The 17,623-nt window shown below is 33.1% G+C and overlaps 1 protein-coding gene across 2 annotated transcripts in view; it reads left to right on the forward strand.

The window, feature by feature from the left end:
• Positions 1-17,623, forward strand: part of LOC140436380 (uncharacterized) — a 37,126-nt gene extending 19,503 nt beyond the window's left edge. Inside the window, exons 13-17 of one of the 2 annotated variants that reach the window (XM_072525133.1) lie at positions 3,276-3,618; positions 6,845-6,976; positions 7,105-7,228; positions 10,427-10,699; positions 12,610-17,623. In XM_072525133.1, coding sequence (XP_072381234.1) covers positions 3,276-3,618; positions 6,845-6,976; positions 7,105-7,228; positions 10,427-10,699; positions 12,610-12,611 — 874 coding nt within the window. In that variant the 3' untranslated portion in view covers positions 12,612-17,623. Of the gene's footprint in view, positions 1-3,275; positions 3,619-6,844; positions 6,977-7,104; positions 7,229-10,426 lie in introns of both variants that reach the window. The other variant, XM_072525132.1, reaches the window with a different exon arrangement.

The raw sequence follows: 17,623 nt of genomic DNA on the forward strand, positions 1-17,623 counted from the left end.
CATTTAGACGGAGATACAGGTGTTTTTGGAGAAATAAAGACGTTTGAAGAGAAACAAAGATATCTGAAGAGAGAGAGAGGATTTTGGGATCAATAGGACAGATTATGGTAGAAATATGATTGGAAAAGAACATTTAGAGAGATAAAATGAAATTTGGAAATAATGAAACGATTTTGAAGTGGAAAAAATACATTTGGGGGAGAAATAAAAGCATTTTGAGAGGGAGAAAAGCATTTTGCGAGATAGAAAGACATTTATGGTGAGAAAGAAACACATTTGGGGAGATGGATGACATTTGGAAAGAATAAAATGCATTTGAAGTAGGAGAAAAACATTTGTATGGAAAGTAACACATTTGGAGGTAAAAACATTGAACAAAACGTTTGGGAAGATGGGATAACGTTTAGGGAGAATGAAACGTGTTGGAAGAGAGGGAAATTCATTTTTATACACAGTAGTTTATTTAGTTTATTGTTTATTTAGTTTATTGGGAGAGAAAAGAAGATATTTAAGAAGAGCAAAAAAGATATTTGGAAAGAGATAAATATTTAAATGGAGAGAAAAATATTTTGAGAGGGCAAAAGGCATTTATGGAAAGAAATAAACACATTTAGGGAGATAGGATGACATTTGGAGAGATAGGATGAAATTTGGAAAGAGTAAAACGCAAATGAAGTAGGAGAAGAACATTTGTATAGAAATCAACACATTTTTAGGTAAAAAAAAATGAACAAAACGTTTGAGAATATGGGATAACGTTTAGGGAGAGTGAAACGTGTTGGACGAGAGGGAAATTCATTTTTATACACAGTAATTCATTTAGAGGTAGTAGTTATTTCTCAACAAAAAGACATTTGAAGAGATTTGAAGTAAAAAAAAAATACATTTGGAAATAAATAGACATTTACAGAGAGTGACTTTGGGAGAGAAAATGACAATTTGGGAGAAATCAAAGACATTGGAAACAGAAAATCACATTTGGAGAGAGTGAAAAGCATTTGTAGTGGAAGAAAGACATTTGGGGGAGAAATAGAAAGATTCGGAGAGAAAAAAGATATTTAAGGAGAGCGAAAAAGATATTTGGAAATAGAAAAACATTTAAAGGGAGAGAAAAAGGCATTAATAGAAAGGAAGAAACATATTTAAGGAGATAGAATGACGTTTGGAGAGATAGGATTAAATTTGGAAAGAGTAAAACGCATTTGAAGTAGGAGAAGAACATTTGTATAGAAATCAACACATTTCGAGGTAAAAAAATGAAAACGTTTGGGGAGATGAGGTGTCGAGGAGATGAGGGGAGATGAGGTATTGAAAGAGAGAGAAATACATTTGTATACAGAATCATTTATTTAGACGTCATAGTAATTTCTCAAAAAACATTTGTTGAGAAATAAAGACATTTGGAGAGATTTGAAGTACTAAAAAAAACATTTGGAGACAGATATATATTTACAGAGAGAGAAAGATATTTTGGAAGAGCAACAGACATCTATGGAGAGAACCAAAACTATTTGGAGAGAGTGAAACGCATTGAAAGAGGGAGAAAGACATTTAAATATAGAATAACGCATGTTTGATGTCCTAATGATTTTAGATTGATTTTTGGAGATCAATTTCTATCGTAATATATTGAGAATCCATGTGTTTACAGTCAAAAGCTAATTGGTTAAATATGTATCTATATCTATAGAGAAAAACAACAAATATGGTGCCCAAATATAGTGAGTGGGTAAAATAAACCAAACGAAAAGTAGTTATGAGAAAATAAACGATAGAAATTTGTTAAAAAGAAAATTTTAAAGAGAAAATAGTGGATAGGAGGATCACAGTATGAGATAATGTCATCATCATCATCATCAGTGGTGCTACAGCTCTAGTTGAGCCTTGACCTTCCCCAGTCTATTTCGCCAGTCGTTTCTGTTCATCGCCAACCGTTGCCAATTTGCCGCGCCGATTTTCCTTGCGTCCTCGTCCACACCGTCCCTCCATCTCAGTCGTGGTCTGCCTCTACTCCTATTTCCCACTGGGACCGATAATAGAGTTCGTCTGGGTGGGTAATTTTCATTTGCTCTTGACACATGTCCAGCCCATCTAAGCCTACCTATTTTTATGAAGGATATTACATCTCTACCATGAGATAATGTCAAGAATAAGTAAATGTGTCAATGTGGATGTGTAAGAGAATAAATAACTAAAATAAAAATATTGAAATTGAAGGTAAAACTCATGAAGTGGAAAGTGTTTTTATTTATTATCTGAGTTACTCAAAATATACAAATATTTCAGTGAAGAGATTGTGAAATATTACAATCAATAACTGATCGGAAAATCAGTAACTGATCAAAATTGCTCTAGCTATTATAGTTGTTTTTTAAATACAAACAAATGAATTGTATCTTATTATATAATTTACAAGTAGTTTCCCCGTCCATCTGTCCACGAAAAAAATTGAATTTGGAAAACTATAAACAAGATTTTACTTGGTATACGGGTTGATATCAATCAAAAACCATATGAAACGAATTTGGACCCCCTGAGGTCAACTTTTACAATTAATTACTATACTTATCACTGGCGCCACCTATAAGCAGATCCTGTAAGATAACTTTGTCATTGCGCTGTTGCCAAACACACAATTTTTTCCTATTTATAGGTCGGTATACATTTAGTTATGATCAGGTGATATTTATTGTCTCAGACTGTGTTTCGATTCAATATTCATAGAGCAAGAGTTTACGGTAGCTATAAACTGTGTAAAGTTTCTCGTATTTCAAATTCCATCCTGTATAAGATATTAATGTACGTATTTCACTAACGAAAATTTGTTATAAACATTCGAATATCATCTCAAAACTTCGGCGAAAAACACTTCAGTGTTCTTGGAATAGAATAAACATCCAAGACAGGCGGGAGAATCGAAGTAAATAGCTCGCCGATCAAAGTATTTAAGTTTAAGTGGAACGCTCTTAATCCCTGAAGGAATTTTTATCTCTGATATTGCGTTGTTGTTTGAATTATCATCTCGGAGACGAATTTTTACTCTCGGTTGAGCTTTTGCAGAAGCCACCTCCTGTATTTAACGTTACAATGTTTTGAATATTTTGGAAAATATGTTTCTCCTTCTATACTGGTTCCTGAAGGAGACAACAATGTTTCAATTTCCCAAGTACCCCTATTTTCTACCTTTATATTGTTTCACAAATGCTTATTTCGAATAATAAACTTGTCTAAAAGTTGATAGTACCGCATTAATAAACGTTATTAATGGTTTCTAGTTCAAACAAGCCTGACGAGAAAGACATATTCGAGGACGAAAACGACGATACCAACAAGGATCGCCATCAAGAAAAACTGGGATACAATAGAATTAATAAAACCTACTTCGAGGAACAAGAAAAGAAACCAAAGGACTGTTACCTGTTTTCCAGTCTGCGTTGGAAATATTTAGACAGAATGCCTCCTTTTCAAATTGAAATTAATTCCAAGCTGTACGAAGCTTGCATCGAAAATTATCCTGTCAAAGAGGAATGGCCGATAAATGAAGAAGCTGATGTTATATTGAAGAAGTTGCAGGCCCTGTTGTGCAGTCAAGTGGTACCGAAGCAAGTTATATCGGAGGTAAGTAATTCTCTTTTTGCTGTGTTTTTTCATGTGGCAAAACTGGTTAATTGGCATCATATTTTCATAACATCATGTTTTTTTAATTTTCCCCACTGTTGCTTGATGACTGTGGTGCGTAATTTTTCCAATTTTTCCATCGTATGCCTGTAAGTAATAATAAGGAATTATGAACATGAAGTTATAGCAAAATGGTTCTTTTACTTTTATCAAATCACTGTGTAATCACTTACTGAAAAATATATAGTAATGTGCCAATTATATGTTTGAATTTGCCTGAATTTCCAGCCTTACGGGTACAATTACAAAACAACATTTTTAATATTATCAATCACTTCAATTTTCACTTGTATTTGGTGGGATACTCCTCTCAAATTGCTCGTTTGAAGGCACAATGCTTGCATCACTGCGGTTTTCCCACTACACAATATTCCACAAGTAATAATATGGTTGGAATTTAAAATTGCTTGCTCTTCAACAAGGGGTATTTTAAAATTCCCTATCTTTACAATGTCAACAAACGATATCACTATTTCGTCCGCCATCTTTCAAAACAAGTGCTGCCACCTACAGCCGTTTGAGAACGCGATTACTCTTTCGTACTCCCTGGATACTCCAATAATTTTTTAAAAGTGTGAGCTGCTGCTACAAGAATCTACTCGTTCAAAAATTTTCAGAAAAATTGTGTTGATTGGTGATTAATAGAACTTCATAAAAAATACTTTCGAAAATGGGAGTATTTAATGATGTAACCTCGGAAACCTTTTTTGGATGGTGCTAGAAAGGTCACCAATGGAGACACTGCGGACGGCAGCCAGATGGTTGGTGGAGAGCGAGTCGTGGGTTTGAAACTAGCTTTTGGAACCAGGAATGGGTCCAACGGACGAAAGAAGTAAAGATACGATAAGAGATATTGGAAAAGATACAGAAATAAACAAAAAGATAGATGGGTAAAATTACCAAAGATAAGATAAGACAGGGAACAGGGCGCCACTTAATTTTTTGGGGTTTAAGGAGAAAATTAAGAAACCTTAGAAACGAAAAGAGATAAGGAAAGATATTTAGGTTCAGAGATCAAACCCAAGAAAAGATATCAACAGTCAATTATTAAATAAATTTGGTTAACACTCTACATAAACAAATAATAAGTATATTAGGTATTATATCTACTTACCTACGAAACTTAATCAGCCTGATCTTTCTACTGGTCAAAAGTATAATAATAATTTAAGATAATAAGTAAATATTCAGAGTTATGGTTATATCAGGGAACTTCGTTAGGAGTCGACAAATAAAATACATACATAAAACAATAACAATATATTCAACAACAAAATTATGACGTTGCTGAATGCAACACAAGTAATAAAAATACACCACAACTATGAAATGGTGGTAGGTATACATAGAAAAATAAGCAGAAATATAATTAGAAAATACCTTTACAAAGATATATAATATAATCATGCACAAATAATGTTTTGGCGTATCTCGAGATATTACAGCAAAAAAAAAATGAATAAAAATTATAACAAACAAAAGATAACAAAAATTAACCAAATCTAAATTTACGAAAATACCAAAAGGTTACAGAAATGAAAACATAAAAATTTAACCAAACCGCACTTGGTTAAGTCGATTAGCTATCTCGCACTATTATTTAATGATAGACTGAGACTTAAATGTTCATAATTATTACTTATTGAAATTTCTTAGTAGCTGATGGAATTTGGTTCGTAACAAAAAAATATAGAATGTTCTTTAATTGAATGTAAAATTCAGTAGCTACTCTCAACTACATTTGAAGACATGTATGAACTTTAGATACGTACAGATAATGGAAGATGATATGATACCATACCATATTACTCGCCCAGATAAGTCGAGAACAAAGATTATGCTAACTTACGGTAATTCCTGACGACTGCTGCATTAAGTCACTGAAGTTAATACTATACTTGTATTAAACACTGAATTTAATTAACATTAAAGGTACTTTATAACTATATTTAATCTAATATAGTGTAAGATAAAAAACTCTAATAAACAAGTGGATACACACTTATAAAGAAAATGCACCGAGAACGGGACGATAATAGAGATACAGTAAGATCTAGTCCTTACTCCAGGACTGTCCCACCAAAAGTAACTTCTTTTCTCTACGAGTGCCCACCGAGAAGTAAAACTTTCTTGCAAAAATTTACCCAAATACAAAAAAAGGAAGAAGGGATATCTCCCACTCAAAAATCATAGGCCAGTTGTATGTATTTCTGAGAAGGTAAAAAGTTCTAACATCGAACATAACGGTACCCTTCTAGCTACAAACGTGATGAAATATAAAATCTCCTAGATTAGGTTTTTCCCGAAAAAACATTACAACGGGCGTTCGACGACAATTACCGAATTTATGAAAAAGAACCCGGAAAAGGATTAACTAAGGATTAGCCAAACCGGCGTCTTTAAATAAATACGTAGGTAGATTCTTCAGTCATATTTCGGTAGTTTCCCAATAAAAATTTCTGATCGTAAACACGACCATCAGCGTATCATCCACATGGGTAAAAGGAATTAAAATTAATTTAATATATTAATTAAAAAAATGTTACAATGATTCTATTATGAATTTATTATTTTAAAAAATCTGAAAAAAACCATGTTGATTGATAGTTATATACAAAATTCCTATAGGCGTTCAGGCTATTATGGGCCTAATTTAAGCAGAAATATTGTATATACTCGGATTAAAACAATTTTAAATGCACGCCTTAATGTCATATTTTGAATTTGGCAGGGTTATCAGGCTTTATTAGAAGACCACTAACATTAGAACTTACCCTAGAACTGGATCATAGTACTATGGTAAATGGGTTAAGAGATTAAGTGAAGTACGACGTGGTTTAACTAACTTAATAACTTAACCAAAAAACTGACTTAATAATTACAAATATCACAGTTATATTAATAATTATAGCTTAGAAGAATTTGCACTGATACGTAGACAATACTAATATCATAGTCCGCCCCAGCTGGCTTACATAATGAGAACGAACTGTTTTAGAAAACAGCTTTTTATCGGAGTTACAGTCTTCTGGAATTTCTATAATGTACAGAGCTGCAATCGGAAAAGCTGACGGTTTTACACGAATTAAAAAAAAAAGAAGGTCTTTGTCGTCTTTTAAATTGTTGACAATTATAAGAATGAATATTAATACAGTATGTTTCACAGGTTAATGGGTATCTCTCTGTCAACGAAACATTAAGAGGGAACATAAGTCTGCAGTCTATAACGATGTTAACAAATGATGCCACTTTACTGCTGATAGACACCTGTCCTCAGTGTCTCCTACAGTTCGGCAAGGTTAGTAAAGTTCGTTCTTCATATTTTTTGATCCCCCATCTGATCTATTCTTCCATTTAAATTTATAGGCACTCATTTTCTGTTTTCTTCTTGTTATACTTAGAATTTAACAAATTGTTGCATTTTAGGATAGATTTACTAGAACAGACGAATGGAAGTTTCTGGTAGCGACAGTACAAAGAAGAATACTAAGAATTTCACAGAATGAGAAACTGAAAAGGGTGTGTTACTTCCATAAGAGAATTTTAAAAGGTTTGTTTAATTTTTAAATGTATTCAGTATTTATTTGTAGTTCTACGTACAGCTTATTTTCAGTGATCCGTTTATTTCTGATATGTGTACTAGACAGAATTAACAGTTGTAAAAAAAACTGTTTATCGGCGATTATTTCTTAAAGGAAACCCACATATTGCATCATACAAATGTATTTATATATTCAGAAAGCATTTTTACTTACAGATATTTTATTGGTTGGCTTTTAACCACACCCACTCTCTAACCAATCAAATCGTGCGAATATTCGAATTAAAACATATCGTTCCATGAGCGAACGATATCTTAATGCTGTCTAACCGCTAACTATGAAAGTCGTAGGTGTAGGATAATTGTGGTAATTTTAACCTGGAAAAATGTATGAGTACTTATATATGTTTTTTATTAACACGTTAAGCATGGTGAGACATCAACGCAATAAACTTAGGCCGGCGTGACACCAATAGATGTCTCATTTCAAACAGAAAATAAGACGGCGTGGCTCATTGTAAAGTCACACGATAATGATAAATTTATGGGAGGCGATAAATAGCCGTCTATAGAAACACCTAATGTGAACCGGTCTGGAATGTTTAGACACATTCAGTACTTACAGTCAACTGAGTGTCATCAATGAGGAGATATTGTATTTCAAAAATAAAATGGATGTAAAGTAAACAAAACATTTATTAGCAAAAGCTTGGTTACAAAAATAAAGACATAGTTTTATATAAATGAAAAAAAATCGCACTACTTTGATTTTGTAGCAGAATGCGTTCCAAAAAAACATGAAACACAAAAACTCTTTTTACAAGATGTGCACTGCCATTTGGTTCTTGGTGTTTTGCTTTGTGCTTCTTGCCGTCCTAAAGTTTCTTTTTTTAAAGCATAGCCCACAACACATCGACCTTTAGCGTGCTCTTGTATATACATGACACTCATCATTTTGGATGTTCTTGGCCGATACAAGCTCATGAGTTACATCTAAAAGTGCCAAGGCAAGATGCTCTCTGAATTCAGTAATTTGCATTTTATTTTTTGTTATTTCCTTATAACACAAGTATGCATTCACTAAAGCAGAACCTAAAATTAGCTCGATCGCTAACTTCCGGTACCATTTCGTTCCCTTTCTAAGAGAATGCGAATATGCTTTCAATTGATCCGAAAGATCGATATAAGCTTTGGCTGTGTTATAATCCGCGATGGCTTTTGGTTTTTCTATCTCTTTTCCACGTTGTCTCACTCCCACTACCTCATCGGTGCGTTTGGTGGTCAACAGCAGCACATCTCTCGTATCTTTCCATTTCATCATAACGACACATGCACCACTTTCCTGGGCAAATACTTCATGTATTTTTAGTTTTTTTGCCACAACTTCTTTCGCGTTCAGTTTTTTGTTCATCCTTACAGTTCCATTAAGATGTGTTTTTCTGTTCAATAATTAAGATGCTAAATACACACTAGTATAATAGTTATCCGTATGGAAGGTTCGCCCTTTGTCCAAAATATTGTCCATCAAACTCATGACTACATTCGCTGTTGCATTACTGATACCATCAGTTCCACAATACACTTGTAGATTATAGGTATATCCACCAGTTGTACAAAGTTTGTACAATTTGATTCCAAACTTGTTCTTTTTTTTTTTAATGTACTGTTTAAATTTTAAACGACCTCTAAAAGGAACAAGAGTTTCGTCAATACATACATCTGGTCCTGGCACAAGAACGTACTGAAATCTTTCTTATTGATCAGTGGGGTCAACTTTCTAAGTTTATCAGTTGCAAAGCTCACATCCTCGTTATTATTGAAATGCCACATTTGAAGTTGTTCGAATCTGTTTCTTGGCATGAGATCTTTTACCTTGTTAGCGTATAAAAAATTAGTGCTCAAATAAGCTTTTAGACATGGTAGCTAAACTAAACCCATCCAAATAATTACACCAAGAAATATTTCCATTTCTTTGTTATCAGTGGGAACCCATCCCTTTACGTGGCCTTTTGGCTTCTGCTTCTCTCTCAACACTTGCTCGGCATAAATATTGGTTTGGTACACCATATGGTCAATAATCTCATTTGTAATAAATAGTTTGAAAAAGTCGTATGGAGTATCTGCTCATATCTATCATAGAATTCAGCTTTTATTCCAATATCAACACTAGAGAAATCAAACGTTCTTAGTGAAGTACCATCAACGGGCCCCCATACTATTTGAGTATCCTAGGTAGTGTTATTTTCTTCATCGGCGTCTTAGAATATATTTCAAGCTATCACATCTTCAATAGTTTGATCAATCTGTAACAAAATAACTGCTGTGATCCAAAAATTTTTCAGTTGATTTATAAGCAATGTCGACAACAAAAAAGAAAGATCTGAACTAAGCTTACTCACCATACTGTCGTCGTGTTCAGTTGTAAGTTCACTGATACATTCAACTGACGTGGATGGAGCAAGTTCTCTTTCAAGATTGATCGCCTCAGTGGTTTCAAATTCTTTTGCACGTTTTGTAGAAATTTCTTCGTCACTACAGGTTGCGTCACTACTATCGGGTACATACTCATCGGATAAATAAACGTCCCCAAATTCACTTATTTTATCATCTTCATCAGATAACAATTCATCCCACAATGTTTGCAGCCTACGTTGCTCTTGTTCATAATCACCGTTAGCCATGCTGCTCTTTTGATGTTTCGACTTAGAATTATGAAATGTGCATAGTCAATGAAATCATAAACAAACAGCCAACTTGTTGACATGCGCAAAGTGTGACATCACATTGATGTCTCGCCGTCTCTGTAGGCCGATATTTTCGGAAAGACGGCGAGACATTAATGTGATGTCACGAGAAAAATGATAAAAAATACGTAAAATTTTGCAATATTGGAACTGAACTATATGTCAGAAATACATACTGAGCATTCTATTTAACAGAAAATAAAAAAAAAACTCCCGTCCATGCGGAACTTTTTTTACTTAGTACACCCGTGCTTAACGTGTTAACCAATCAAAATATTTCCCATTTTAAGTGTGCCAATTTTAGTGTGGAAAAGTATTATTTTATCCAATTAAAGAGAGAAAAATTAAAATAAATTCCATCAATTACATGAAAGTCCCAGTAATCTTCAAAATAGTCTGTTAGCAAAATGGATAATCTTTAACAAATTTGAACATTAATTAATCTTATGTTTTATATTTCTAGATATTTTGACTTACGTCGCCTCCAACATGACCTTGGATCAATTGGTTCAAGTATTTCCACAACGATTCAGCACCAACAACCAAGAATCGTCCGAATTATCTCCCAAATCGAGACTTTCCATCGATAAATCCGAAATTCTTGCAACGGACGACGATATAACGGATACTTTAAAGGAAATTCAAAACTACGAACCCTACATCGTTATTTGCAAGGAAACAATGCACGCTAATCAAATTAATAAATTAATAACCACCACAGGTCAACAATTACTATGTACGTTGAATCTTTAAGTACACAAAATTTAGTCAAATAATTTCTTAAGAATTTTCGATAACACAGGTCGACAAAATTTAAGTAATATTCAGACTCAAAAATCAAAATATAGTTTTCAGAAGTTTTTTTGTGTGCTGAATCCAAATCGGAGCTCAAAATTGGTTCTGGCTTCTTATATCCTAACCTAAAAGTGCAAAAATAGAGGTTTTTGGTCGTTTTTGAGGTTATTTCACATCGTAATATAATTTTTCTTCCAGAAACTGATATAACCATCTTAAAGTATGTCTTAGTCTCTTAAATGACGTTTCGTTTAGCCAGATATCTCCTTTTTTCGCTGAGATATACCGTTTTAAAATTTCTTAGTTTTAAAAAACCTACAAACCATATGATTATATATATTATATGATTATAATCAAAATTTGACCAATATTAGGACTCAGAGATTAGAATATACGTTTCAAATGGTTTGTTATGAACTGCATGCGAATCTGAGTTCCAAATTCCCAAATTAGCTCTGGTTTCTGAGATATCCTAACCTAAAAGTTTAAAAATAGCGGTTTTTGGTCGTTTTTGAGGTTATGTAGCATCGAAATATAATTTTCTCGCAGAAACTGTTATATCCATCTTAAAATATGTCTTAGTATCTTAAATGACGTTGAGTTTAGTCAGATATCTTCTTTTTTCGCTGAGATATAGCATTTTAAAATTTCTTAGTTTTAAAAAACCTACAAGCCATATGATTATAATCAAAATTTGACCAATATTAGGACTCAGAGATCAGGATATACTTTTCAAAAGGTTTTTTTTATGAGCTGCATGCGAATCTGAACTCCAAATTGCCGAAATGGTTCTTGTTTCCGAGATATCCTAACCTAAAAATGCAAAAATAGCAGTTTTTGGCGTAGACATATACTACAAGATCGTTACAATACCAGCCCGTTATCCCAGTGCGACAGAGAAAACTGACGTAAAGTAGTCGCTGCATCTCTTTTTAATAAAAGACCAACGTGGTCTTTTAGGTCACATGGTCGATAAACCCAGCTCATTAGACAGAGATGCTGGGACTGCTTTGCGTCAGTTTTCTCTGACACGCTGGGGGAATACGACTGCATTGGAGCAGTCTATTGTATATATGTCTATGGAAACCAACGCCAATTCGGCAATTTGAAGATGCTGAAGACCAACTCACCGCATTGCAGTTTAAAAGATCTTTTGTCTATATCCATCGTACAGCTATGTTTGTGACTTTCAGATCGGTTTAAACGTCTGCTGTTGTGTTGCCTACTTTTCAGTAGTTTTTCTTGATTTTTTGAAGTATAGCGTATTAAGGGAGACAGTTCCTCAGTTTTAGGATGGCTAAGGCTGCATTGGTCCTTTTACTTGTTTGATTTGTGTGTTAAGTCCATTCTTAATCAACGAGAACCTAGGGAATCGACGGTCGCTCATGGAGCCCCAGGAGAAGGCTTATGATAGCTTTAGTATGCTCACTTCACAGAGTTTACGACTACTACCCAGCACCAAGGCAATCTCATTAAGACCAGCTTTTCGATTACTACAAGATCTCACAGCTTCGGAAAGGTCCTTAAGTACAATAGTTGGTGTTATACTCACTATTTATTATTTTTACTTCTTTGCGTAGTCGTCAAGGTGTGTTCTGGAATTCCATGGGAAGTCGAGAACATATAACTGAGATTCCATGGGAATCCCAGAACACGTAACCCTTCCTGCCAATAGAACCGTTTTCGCCTACTATGATGTCTGATAACTTTTGACTGTTCGTAGTTGTACTATTCTTTGTTTTCGTACTGCAATGATAGGTCCAGATTTAACTAACAGCTGCCTAGTAAAGGCCGCGAGAAATACCCAAAAGTTTCAATTATTGACTGTTGATTATTCTTTTTTTTTTCTAGAAGAAAATGTAGGGGATGCATTCCTGCATTTTTTACACTTCTGTTCAACAATTGGTTGTAGGAGCTTGTAATGCTGAAAAAGGTAAAAGAAATCGAAGACATTGATATCAAACTCTCCCACCATATCGTTGCAAAAAAAATGGATTGACACCTGCAATTTTAATTGACGATATCTCTATGAAGTTAATGACTTGCGAAAAATATTAGTTTCTTCAAGGAGTTTATATCAATTTGTCTTTAGGTATTTTCAATTCCTTATACCCATTACTTCTTACTTACTAAAAAATACTTTAAAGGAATCATATGGCAAGTAATACCTCAAATGTAAGCATCTGTTACTCGGTATGCTTCTAGATTTCGTCGTTTCAAGACGACGACCGTACAAAAATAAATAGGAAAACTGGAAACAACCATCATATTATAGTTAGTTCGTACTTTCTTCACTGAGTCTCTCTCGAAGAAACAAAATTCTAAAGTGAGTACCAAGGCAATAGTGTACCTGCTACGTAACGTGATCAACAGTAAATTGCACACTCACAACACGTGTACATTTGCGCAGATAAATATTCTACTACAAGCCACTCTACAATAGTTGACCTGTACTCGAAAATATATGAAATTGTTGTAGGTTCCTTTCGAAATTAAATTGACGGGAACGACTTACTGAATAAATGAATAAATTACTGAATGTTGGATTTTTAAAAACAGATTTGCACAAAGCTATTGACTGAATTAATAACGAGGAACCAAAGTTTTATAATTTAACTATTTGGAACATTTTGAGATTTACCATTTATACAACTATTTTGTTAATTCTTTGTTTGCTAATGGTTGTTTTAAAAGAAGATCGTTAAGAAGGTATTTATAACTTATATTTGGCGCTGAAGGAAGTTTAATTTCAAAGTTACATGAATATTTTTGCATTCTGTAGGTATAAAAACATAACACATAAGTTTATTTATTTGTTTTAAAAGTAAAAAGAGTTTTTCATAATCAAAAGTAAGTTACAGATATTACCACCAATAAATTATTAGCTGTAATATCATTTATGTTTAACAGCAATTCCGTTACACGTCTAGTCATTGAGATTTCTATGTTGTTACAATACCGATAACTACTGTTATTCCTTTTCAATGAAGTTCCAGCACTTAGACGAATATGAATAAAATTTATTGATGTTTCTTATAAGTTTAATACTTAAAAAATTATAATTTATATTAAATATCCTTCGACCAGCAGTGCGCCAATGGATTTCTAATTTATGAAGAGCAAATGACGGTTTAAACTTTGTTAACTGTTATAGAGTTGTCATATTTAGTAGATTGTTCAATTTCAATAAGTTTTGTTATTTAATACTAATAACAAAACACGATTGTATGACTTAAAATACATTTTATTATTTAACATAATCTCCTCTAACTTCAGTACAGTCCTTCCAGTAATCCTACAATTTAGGGATCCCATTTCTGAAATAAGAATGTGGAAGACTCTCCAAAATACATTTTCATTGCTGCTTAATTCTTTTTTCGATGAAAATCGTTTCCTGTGCATGTTTTTTGATATGTGAAAATAGCAATAAGTCATAGAGAGTTAAATCTGGTAAATAGGATGGATTTTGCAATATCTATTTCCAATTCATCGATTTTCGCAACGATTTTTGAGCTTGTCTTGTTGAAAACACCTTTTTGTCATGTAAACCACGTGTTCCTCATGAGCTTTTACATTCAGCTGATCCAAAAGGCTACAATAATTATCTGGGTGACAAGTTTGGAGGTATTCCACGAATCAAATTCTTTTTGCATACCAAAAAACTGGTACTCACACCTCCTTGGCTCATTTATGTATCCTAAATTCTATAGACAACCGAAATACCTGCTTCACACCTCTCCTTAGCTGCTTGTTTTAATTTAGGATCATGGTATTCCATCCATAGTTCCAGTTCCAGCTCGTTCCAGTAATCCTACAATTTAGGAATTGCATCTCTGAAATCAGAATCTTGAACACTGTCAAAATACATTACCATCGCTGCTATCCATTCTTTTTTCGATCAAAATCATTTTTCGTTCATGTTTTTTGAAATGTGAAAATAGCCAGAAGTAGAGAGGGTTAAATCTGGTAAATAGGGAGGATGTTGCAACATCCACCTCTAATTCACTGATTTTAGCAACCGTTTTTGAGTTTGATAGATTGTTTTGTTAAAAACAATTTTTTTGTTTAGTAAACCAGGTTTTCCTCACGAGTTTTTTCATTTTACAAGATAATCCAAAAGGTTTCAATAATATTCTGGGTCTGTTTTTTTACCAGATTGGAGGTAATTCATGAACAAACTTATTTTTGCATCCCAAAATACTGGTGCTTTGCCCAAAACATTTTCTTTTCAGAGAGGGTTAAATCTGGGAAATAGGGTGGATGTTGCAACAGCCACCTCTAATTCACTGATTTTCGCAAAGCTTTTTGATTTTGATATATTGTTTTGTTAAAAACAATTTTTTTTTATAAACCAGGTTTTCCTCACGAGTTCTTTACATCAAGCTAATCCAAAAGGTTACTCGGTCTGTTGTTTTACCAGTTTGAAGGTAATTCACAAGTAAAATTATTTTTGCATTCCAATACACTCCCCTTTCTTGGTCTATTTATGTACCCTAACTCGATACAGAACCGAAATACCGAGTTCACATCGCTCCTTAAACTCTTATTTTGGTTTGCGACCACGATATTCCACCCATAGCGATGAAATCTTGTGTTCAATACACTCGTTCCAGTAATCCTATAATTTAGGAATCCCATCTCTGAAATGAGAGTCTGGAGCTATGTCAAAATACGTTTCCATCGCCGATATCAATTATTCTTTCGATGAAAATCGTTTCCCATGCATGTTTTATAGATATGAAAATAGCCAGAAGTCAGAGAGGGTTAAATCTGGCAAATAGATTGTATGTTATTTTATTCACCTCAGTTAAAGATTACAGTAATAAGCCGGGTTTGGTGTTTTACCAGCTTGGAGGTAATTCACGAGTATAATTCATTTTGTATCCCAAAAAACTGGTGCTAACAGTTTTATAACTTAACCTTATAATAACTTAACCTTTTCATTATTTCACAATTTCTTACTTTCTCTACTATCTCGACAATACAACACAGTTTAATAATTTGAAACCTAATAGATGACGGGCAAATGATTTTCTAGTAAAAAACCAACACCAAGAACTTGTAAAAACAGTAGAGCGTAGATTATCCGAACTAATTGGGGGACATAGGTGTTCGGAAAACCGATTTGTTCGGATAATCGAAGTATATTGATTATAGTCATACATTTTATTTATATTTTTAATGACAAATACGAATTAAACAAAAAAGAGCAACAACACATTTTCGCTTACAAAAATCTTCAATTTTCGTCTGCCGAAACAAGCCTACCCGTTTACGAGCGGCTAGGTCGCGTATATTTTTAAGGACAATTATCTGATACTGGTCATTTTCAGCTTGTAATTATGTTTTCACCTTCATTATCTGTACTTACAGTTGATGAGGTGCTAGATGTGGTATCACTTTTATTATTCATTTGCTCTATAATTTAAACAATTTAATTTAACAAAAATACCTTCTTAGTCCTACTTTTATTTAACGTTGGATATATTTCAATTTTATTACATTTATAATTGATTGGTAAACGTAAGATAGCACAGTTTTTATAGCAGAAGATTAGAACGGTATTTATATAGGACTATTCAAAGCATAAAAACTATAAACATCGATACCTTCTTCTCAACAAGAATTTATAAAATTAATATGATCACCCCGACAAGTTTCGAATACTTGTCATAAAATTAAACTGTCATATAAACTGTGCTGTCATTAATTGTCAAATTTTTCGGTTATAATATTGATTTATCTTCAGATTTGTCTATTGTAAGACATACCACATACTATAGAAATAGAAAATAATTGGTGAATACTAGAATAATGTAGAACCTTTAGAATGTGAGTGAAAATAGGTTTTAGGTCTAGACAGTATCAATATATCAGGTGCTAATTACTATTTAGGAACACGAAGAATAATTTTTATTTCATGCTTTCTAACATTTACAATATCTTTATTACAGCAAGTTAAATTTTTAATACTACACCAAGAAAACCACAATTAGAGGAAGATTGAATTCGTTGGTTGGCAATTTAGCCATTTTTATCGAATGGCATATGACAATTTCATGGAATGACGTATGACATTTTGAATGTAAAGCTCGTTCAGCCTGATTTATGCGCCGCCAGAGTCATGGAAAATAGAACATTTCGGATGCGTGTCACCTAAAGAAGCCGCCGCTATAATTCTTATTATAATGGCAATGGCAAAAAAATTTCGATGAGATGTCACATACACTTTATTTCGCTTAATTAACGATATTCTATGTATTTAGTTAGCCTACGACCTAGATAATTACGATTGGTTTTTTGGATAAGGGTAGAACAAACACCGGGAATTAATATTCCTCGTTAGTGGCCATTTTGGGGAGCAAAAATCATGGAGAAAAGATGCGGAAAGTTATTTACAGCTACTTTTTTTGTCGAATAATGCTTTTGCACACAAGTTACATTTTGTCATGCAAACTTTATCCGGTAATACTTCTTTCGACACTACATAAAGAATTTGTAAAAGCATTAAATAAAAGTATGAAATAAAAATATAAATTTATTAACATTTGCCGGAACTACCTAGAAATGTTTTTCATATTTTTGTCTAAAATCTCGCAAGTGTTGTTTTTTTTACTACCTATAATTTTGTACGAAGAGTCCAACTTTGCATACTTCAGTCCAATTATGTGATTCTGTATCAAAATTAAATAATATTTATGAGAAGATGGCAAAAGAAAGAATATTTAAAAAAGTGAATATCTGATATGAGGTTATTTAATGGATTTAAATTTTATATTCAGATTATGAGATTATTTAATGAATATATAAGAAATATGGTTGACCTTTTTGATATATTTTTATTGTAGTTGTAGATGCTTTTATT

The sequence above is a fragment of the Diabrotica undecimpunctata genome, chromosome 3 (assembly GCF_040954645.1).
Source record: "Diabrotica undecimpunctata isolate CICGRU chromosome 3, icDiaUnde3, whole genome shotgun sequence".
NCBI classification, from domain to species: domain Eukaryota; kingdom Metazoa; phylum Arthropoda; class Insecta; order Coleoptera; family Chrysomelidae; genus Diabrotica; species Diabrotica undecimpunctata.